The sequence below is a fragment of the Bacillus rossius genome, chromosome 3 (genome assembly GCF_032445375.1).
Source record: "Bacillus rossius redtenbacheri isolate Brsri chromosome 3, Brsri_v3, whole genome shotgun sequence".
Lineage (NCBI taxonomy): Eukaryota > Metazoa > Arthropoda > Insecta > Phasmatodea > Bacillidae > Bacillus > Bacillus rossius.
The window spans coordinates 60565264-60573997 of NC_086332.1; the positions used below are offsets into that span (position 1 = coordinate 60565264).

General features: G+C 37.2%; 1 protein-coding gene across 1 annotated transcript; it reads left to right on the forward strand.

Annotated features, from left to right (window-relative positions):
- Positions 1–317: 317 nt before the first annotated feature.
- Positions 318–7861, forward strand: LOC134531298 (uncharacterized). Its single transcript, XM_063366992.1, has 3 exons — positions 318–323; positions 2911–3639; positions 6703–7861. Exons 1-3 carry the CDS (start codon positions 318–320, stop codon positions 7840–7842), a joined length of 1875 nt encoding a protein of 624 aa, XP_063223062.1. The 3' UTR covers positions 7843–7861.
- Positions 7862–8734: the final 873 nt, after the last annotated feature.

Sequence of the window (8734 nt, forward strand, 5' to 3'; positions counted from 1 at the left end):
GAACATCCTGCCCCGTGTCGCGTCAGCTCTGTCAGTGTGATCAACATCGACGGAACATCCGTGCTCGACATCGCGGCCGGCGTGTTCTCCTAGGTTTTGAGCGCTGTGCAGATTTAAAAAAAAAGTCTGAACTTTTACAAAATATTCCTTTAGAAACCAGTTCACAAGTAAGATGTCGTAAATGTAGAAGGAATAATGTTATGTTTTTTTTTCTAACCATGGAAAAGATTATCTAATGTTCCACAATTTGAATATTTCCATGCGCGCAGTTAATACTGGAAAGCTATTCAGAGATCAGTTTAAAATACCTCTAGCTAATGAAGGTACTGGGACAACACAAAAGCATAAATTCCCGGGTAAGAATACGAACCCAGTATTACTGCGAACACTATTTGGCAGTGATACAGCTATTTCCGTGTAAATGTATAAAGTTACGGATATCTGTAATTTTTACATTAATATTTATTTTTTCGTTTACAAAAAGAATGTGCAGTGCAAGTCATATTCGGATGCCAAGTTATATTACATGGGTCAATAAGTCTGGAGTAAAGCATTTGAAAAAATAGCACGTGAAGAAAAAAAGCTAGATAATCTCACGGGGAACTTGCGTTAGCAAATGAACGATTTGTTAACTATAAATAAAATAAGAGAACCAAATAATTAAATGAAATTATACAATGGAGATTTGTCACTCAGTTTCCGTGTCAGAGCCGCGTGCTGTTTCCCTCCCGGCCAGGAGTCACAGAGACTGAGCTGACCCGCCTGCGCCCGTACTCGCCATTTGCCAACAGCACTGTCAATGTAGACCGATGTGAACCAAACACACACTTTTTAATGTGTATCTTAGCTCTCGGTATACTGTATTTGGTAGGAGTAATTACTTGACTCGGAAGTCGCATGGAACGGATATGTGTAACCACGTTGCTGACATTTGTGGCGAATAACGGGAACCAAATTTAACAAAGCAAAAAATAATCTTTATAGTGTTAACTGTTTAAAGAATTTTTAACAAAATGGGCCTTTTATTAGGGTAATAAAATTCCTTGTCGAAAATCAGACAGAGTTGAGTAATTTTTTTAAATTTTGTGTTGCATTTATCGGAGCCGTTTCTTTATATAGGTTAACATTTCGCTCTGCAAATCGCATAATTCGGTAGTCGACGTAGCTGCTCTAGCAACGAATTCTAGCGGCGTGTGCGTAGACTACGCTTGATTCGCTTCCAGAATTTAAAAAATAATAATAATAATCTTTGTATTTATATCACGCTTAACAATATTTAGAAAATTTGCACGTTAAATTTCGTGTGCGAGTTTCATATCATAAGTGTATTTTCAACGCAAGAACACGTGAATTTTCTCGTTACTAAGATTAGATGTTATACATGTCTGGCGAGTACTAAAAGACACGCTCACCATTTTTTGTTAAATATCGTTTAAATGTCAGAAAAATAATATCCACTAGTAATGAAATAACAAATAAATACTGCATCAAAGCGCTATGAGTTGCAGGAAGCAAAATTTCCTTATTGTACGACAGCTCCAGTCAATGAGGAACTTTTGCGCCACATGCTCCTGGATTAAAATTTTTAAATTGATAGAACTTTCAGTACAGAAATGTTATATCCTTTCGTAGTTAGAAGCAGAATTAGTGTTTTATGTACGAAAACTAGTAACCTGCATGTGTTGATTATTTATTGGCTTGGAACGGGTGGCGAACTGTTGATAAAAATTAACTAAATAATGACTAGCATGGAAAAAATAATAATATTTTAGCTGACTTATTTTTACGTGAATATTATTTAAATTTTAATCAAACAATTTGCACGTGATAAAACAACGCCTCGCATCTCGCTAAGATATTCGTTCCAAACCCGGCTCGTTTGGAGAAGGAATTTTCACATTTTGGAGGAGTTTCACACCAAGGCCAGATGCTGCTCCACGATCTCCATTTCTCACCTACAGAGATAAAAAAAGTCTGTACTTTTACAAAAGATTTCTTTGGTAACCAGTTCCAATAATTTTTTTTGTAATATATTCTACAAATTTATTGTAACTTTGAATAAGAAATTGTTATGGGTGTTTTCTCATTTGAGATAATTCTGAATATTTCTCTCGAAAATCGGCACATAATTTTATATTTATTTGATGTTTTATTCAAGCTTAATATTTAAACCATGGTACAGACAATCGATTATTCAATAATTGTACTTTATTTTGTTTTTTTATGCTTGTTTATGTGCGCAGTTAAAGCTGGAAAGCTATTAAGGGAACGGTTTACAAAATACTTTATCTATTGAAGGTACTGGGACAAAACAAAGCATAAATTCCCGGGTAAGAATACAAACCCAGAGTTACTACGAACACATTTTGTGATGATACAGTTGTTTTCGTTTAAATGTACAAGTGTACAAATATCTGCTATTTTACATGAATATGTCTGTTTCATTTACAAAACAAAAACACAAACACAGTGTATAAACTTTTCCCTGGGCTTGACGATTTGACTACATCGTATGGCCTATACAATATTCAGCTTTGTGAACCATCGTGAATGCTTGAATAAAACATCAAATAAAAATAAAATAAAATAATGTGTAAATTTGTAAGAAATATTCAGTATTATCTAGAAAAAAATGTATTTCATGTATGCAAAAATAATTATAGGCATGTGCTGAACAAGGTTGCAATACATATTTGTAGTATTACAAACTATTTTTGGCAACTGGTTTCCAAAATAATATTTTGCAATAGTCCAGAAAAGTTTTTTCCCTATGTACTTTAGTTACTTTAGTTCACACATTGGTGTGAGAAACAACACGAGCTGCGCACACCGGCAATGTTTTCCCACTACGTTAACAAGGTCATTAAGACCTGAGTCAGTGGTGTTGATGAAGCGTGTCTTGTGTTGCAGATGGTGTACCTGCTGGTTGGTTTGGTCAGCCTCCCTCTGCTGGTCACCGTGCTGTGGCTGCTGCGCCAGTTGTGGCGCATGCTGGCCTCCTGCGCCGGCTGGGGCTGTCCCGCCACAGCGCGCTGCGCCAGTCGGCCCTGCCATGGCCTGGAGGAGGTCGTGATCATACCCGCCGACCACCAGTTGCACTGCTCAGTTCCTCATCTGAAGGAACAGGGCGTGCCGTCTTCTAGCAGTGCCCTGCTGCGTGATGGGCCACTAGCATCTTCCCAACAACAACACAAGTTTTCTCCTGCTTCTCTGATGGAAGAGATGTTGCTTGCGTCGACTCGTGAACAGATGCAGAGTGCATCAACACCTCAGCTGCACGACTGCTCACTTGCCTCTTCTCGCGAGCAGATGATGTCCACTTCTGCTCCTCTGGACGAAGAGGCGGTGCTGATATCCATCCATGAGCAGCTGCAGCTGGAATATAGGGAACTGGTGACCTGCCACCACCATATGCTCTTGTATTCAACGGCTCCTCAAGTGGATTATGTTAAGGGGTTATTCGCTGATTACCAGTCTCCTAGCCGTCACGTAGAAAAGACGGAAGTAGAGGCCACATGCGACCAGGATCAAGCGGTGCTTTCTCCTCCGATGCAGGATTTGGAAGCGTTTTCCATCCCTGATGCCTTCGCTCCTGCCGATGCCGACAGTGACAACCCACAGTATCCCCAGGAGTCAGGGGTGAGTATAATAATAACTATAATTATCACGAGGGTGAAACCAATGGCAAGGTACACATTCTCAATGACTTACGAGTTAATAATAATAGTTTTAACAAAATAAAATATACGCTCTTATATAAATTGCAACAAAAAATAGAAAATAAACTTTAATAAATTTGAGTTAAGAATAGTGTAAATAATAAAAAATGTATTTTATTGCAAAAAAAAAGCATGGAGTGCATGGTGTTATTAGTTATAAATATGTTATTGACAGATATGCGTAGAAGAATTATCATTTGATAATATCTTAAAAAGCACCCCACGCTTTTTTTGCAATAAATAAGATTTTTTTTATTTACACTATTCTTAGCACAAATTGAATAAAATTTATTTTCTATTTTTTTGTGGGATTTTCTATAAAAGAGTAGCCTATATTTTATTTTTTATGCTATTATTATTTTTCATTTTTTAGTTGGATTTTCTTTAAAAGCGTCTTTTTTAGTTTTTTCAACTATTATTTATTTTTCATTTTTTAGTTACTTTTCTTTATTACATCAATTTACTATTAAAGTGAGTTTGAGTAAATATTGGCTGCTTTTAAAATATATATTCGATATAGCGTGTTGAAGAACTATAGTACACAATATTTTCAATATCCTAATATGAAAATCATTGATTTTAAATAAAATCGGGAAGTCATTCATGTATAATTCTAAGTCGGTAACTTATCCGAGAAATGAGCAATTTGGGCGCCTACTGCCTCCCTTGGATGAGATAGCTGGTTCTCAGGTTCCCTCTCCGAAAATTTCATCTTATTCAAAGTCGGTAACTTATCCGAGAAATAGGTGATCGGCACGCCTGGTAGTTTCCCTTCTTGGTCTTGGCGCAAAGACACTACCAGTAAGAAAAAAAAATCGCTAACCCTGATTATCCTAGTAAGGATAACGGGTTCAAAATATATAATTGTCATCGGTCCTAGATAAGTACGCCAAATTTCGAGTTAATCCGACGTTTTGAAGGAGGACAAAATCATGTTCAAAGTTTCCATTACATACTAACATACATACGTATGAAGCTAATAAAAGCTTATTAAAAATAACCAACAGGTGCCTGACATCCCTGGATGTAGAATGGAATGATTAATATCCTTGGGACGCTGTGCTTGGAGAACATTAAGAAGATATTGTCGGCTAACGACAATGAGCCCCACATTTGCACTTTCGAAGAACCTAGATCCGAATACTCTAAACTGAAAGAAAAGTTTGTAAACTTAAATAAAATATTCGTGGCGAGGAGTCTCAGGAGACTTTTACCCTGATGATGAGAGCTGAAATATCAAACGAAACGTTGGTGAACTCTTCACTTTTAACGAAGCCAAAGACTACGAAATAACTATACTTTTTGTTGTAATTTTAGAAGGGAATATATACTTGACCCAACAAACTGTTTCGTAAACTCGAATGTTTATATCAAAGTTTTTTTTGTCAGTGAGAGTACTTGAAATATCTGATCGCTACACTTCTATATTCCCGAAGTGAGTTTGGTGTAACGAGGAACACAGCCAGATATACCAACCAGGAATATTTTTAGCAAAGCATGGGATCTGAAGATGATGGTACCACTAGTTTATCACCAACGCAATCCACGTCAGACCTCCAAGGATCAAATTTGGGAGCTCTATTATGTTGTCATCCAGGTCTCACTATCCTTAGCCTTTCATACCCTGGTTTTAGATCCAAAGTTAGTCAGATAACCGCGCACGGATGCGAAGATCACTAATTATCGTCTGCCGCAAGGCGCCAAACGGAGCTGCATTATTTCTTTTTTGTGAGTAGAGAAAGTGGTAGGGCCTATTCCACATATTAGTTTTACTGCGTGATTGATTTCAGAATACTGGTTCATGTTAACAAAGTTTCTTTTTTGATTAACTAGTATTTATAGTCTTCCTGCTGATGACTGGGCCAATGAAAATCAGTACCTCTACAATTGAAAGTTGTATTTACTTTATTATTTCGTTTATTTTGGTTCTTCCCTCGTCAACAAAGAGGTCATTGCAAACAGACAAACACAATGCAAGTCAGGGAAGCAGGGGAAAGTAATCGGCATTGGCCTATAGTAAAAAAAAAAAAATTCTAGGATTTGTTTCGAGTGATTTCAGGAAAACTTTGTAAAACCTTGATCAGAATTTATATTTTAGTATTCAAACCCGATTCCTCCAGAAAGCGAGTCTATTATTTTACCTAAGTTCCACTTTCCTCGGTACTACTTTTGATAGAACTTTACGCATTTGAAAATTAATGCACTCTGTTAAAAATTATTCCAACCCGGGGATTAAGAAGAAGCTACAGAAATTTTGTCAAATTACTTGACCCGTAAGATTTCTGTAAAATTAAGCTATCTTTAATCATTTTCGCGATAAATCATACTAACTCAACACTTGCAAGCAGTATCAGGTGACATTGTTTTGCTTATGCTTGTCACGCTGAAGTATTTCTAGTCAGGTAAATTTCACGCACTAATACGTAGCTTAAATGGTATTCATTATGGTTCACTCAGCTTATTTTCTGGATGTAAAGCCAATTATTATTATTTTCTTGTGATAATGCTTGAAATGACATGACTATAAAAGCAATGGTTCGAATGTTATTTAACATTTTAATATGCTTTGTTTACCAACTCAAGACACTACTGGGTCCAGTTCTGTAGCTTGTTTTGACGGGAAGAATCTAAAACAAGTGATAAGTAGAAGAATATATATGTTTTAGGCATTAAGTTAAATTATATCCCCATTTAGTTTGTTATTACACACATCAATGTTATTAAATTACAGATTTAACAGGAAAATAGTGATTTTCACCAACAGGATAAATTCATTAGCGTTTTAGTTGATTCACACTAAAATGTTCACAAATCTGAGGATTTAACTTACTGCTAGCTTTTATTTATTTTTGAAGCACTCCCCGGACCATTCTCGTGACTCACGAATCAGTTATCGGGTTTTCTCAACTAAGTAAGGTCCATAATAATGTATAATGACAGTAACAGTTTTGTTATCATAGTGCAATTTATGTATGTGTTTCAGAAAATCAGCTGTATGAAATCAACCTTATCAGCAGTTATGACAGCCAGCATCTCTGGCCTTAGGTCACTGCAAAGGACGTGGTTCGTTTTGGCTTCTATTACGCCCTATTGGCTCCACGACATCACTCAACACCGAAACATCCAGCTTACTTATCTGAGAGAAGTGGGGGATGTGTTTAATGCTTACCCTCCCGAAAACCGACAAAAATCGCCATTTTCTCCGAGGGAAGAGGCCTTTGAATTTTATTCTCTTGAACAACTGGTAGTCGACACATCGTTTCCGAGGAAAGAGGTATGTGAGAACTATCCCCCCGAGCAGTTGCATGAGTCACCATCATCGCCAAGGGAAGAGGCCTTTGAAAATTATCCTTCTGAGCAGCTGCAAGATTCACCATCATCTTTGAAGGAAGAGGTCTACGAGACTTATCCTCTTGAACAGCTGCAAGCATCAACATCATATTCAAGGGAAAGGGCTGTTGATGCTTATCCTTCCGAGCATCTGCAAGACTCACCATCATCTTTGAGGGAAGAGGTCTATGAGACATATCCTCCCGAGCTGCATGAAGCACCATTATCTCCATGGGAAGAGACTTTTGACACTTATCCTCCCAAGCAGCTGCAAGATTCGCGATCACCTATGAAGGAAGAGGTCTACGAGACTTATCCTCTTGAGCAGCTGCAAGCATCAACATCATCTTCAAGGGAAAGGGCTCTTGATGCTTATCCTCCCGAGCAGCTGCAAGAGTTTCCATCACCTTTGAAGGAAGAGGTCTATGAAACATATCCTCCAGAGCAGCTGCATAAGTCACCATCATCTCTGCAGGAAGAGCCCTTTGAGAAGTATCCTTCTGAATACCTACATGTATCGACATTGTCTGCGAAGAAAGAGGTCTTTGATACTTATTCTCTTGAACCGCTGCAATCATCAACATCATTGCCGAGGGAAGATGTGAATGAGACTCATCCTTCCGAACAGCTGCAAGTGGTATCACCACACAAGAGAAACAAGAGTTCTGGTCCCCTTACCTACTATAAGCTACAACTACCACCGTTTCCTCCACAACAAGTTCCTTTGAAAGAAGTGCTGTATGAAACGTTTCCTCCTTTGAAAGCTGATATTGACACTACCCCTTCAGAATAAAGAGGCATTTTTCGATAAACCAATGACCGTGTTTCTATCACTCCTTAAGGACGAATGATTTTAGACCATTTCCTAGACCAAATGCACATGTAATCATAATTCCCAAGGGTGAGTGGTAATAGTACCACTGACACGTATACATTCCCAATAAGCAATTTGAGGTCACAGTAGTCATTCGTCAACTGAATGGTTACGGTGAGCCTTAGAACATCAGCGTACAATGTACAACGATTCAAAAGGAACATTACGACAGCTTACGATGCCAAACCAATCGATCTAATGATTCCGTAGAACTAAATTGCCGCTGTGATCTATGAGTCGAAAAGGGAACTAGGGCATGCCAAAAAGGATAATTTCTTCGTGATATCAACTCTAAATGTTCTACTTATCTTACAAATAAAAATCATTAATTTTCTTTAGCAAACATCAAACATGCGCATCCTGGTTGACATTCAGATAATGCCAAAGAGTGGATCTTTACTCCACTTATTCATATTGTTAGAGACATCCTTGGCCTGATAAATGACTTGAAAGAGGCATTATTTAAAAATATATTCTGGCTTTATAGATTTCCGTTTTTTATACAGTGCTCACATATGTGTAGCTAAAACCAGGATATTTAAATTTGAGATCATTCACAAAATATCATTTCCAAATAAGAAGCTGCTTTAAACTACTGAATATCAGTGAAATTCCACTTATTTATAGTAAATGAATTTACCTAATTTTTTGTTTTTAACAGTTTTTTTAAGAGTCCACTTTTACTTTTAAAAGCGTGAAATAAATGTAAATAAAAAATACCATTGTAAAAGAACCTAAGCTTTTTGTCCGAAACTAGGTCACATCAAAGTTCTTTATGAATTATTCGTGCATTTGATTTAGAATTATAAAT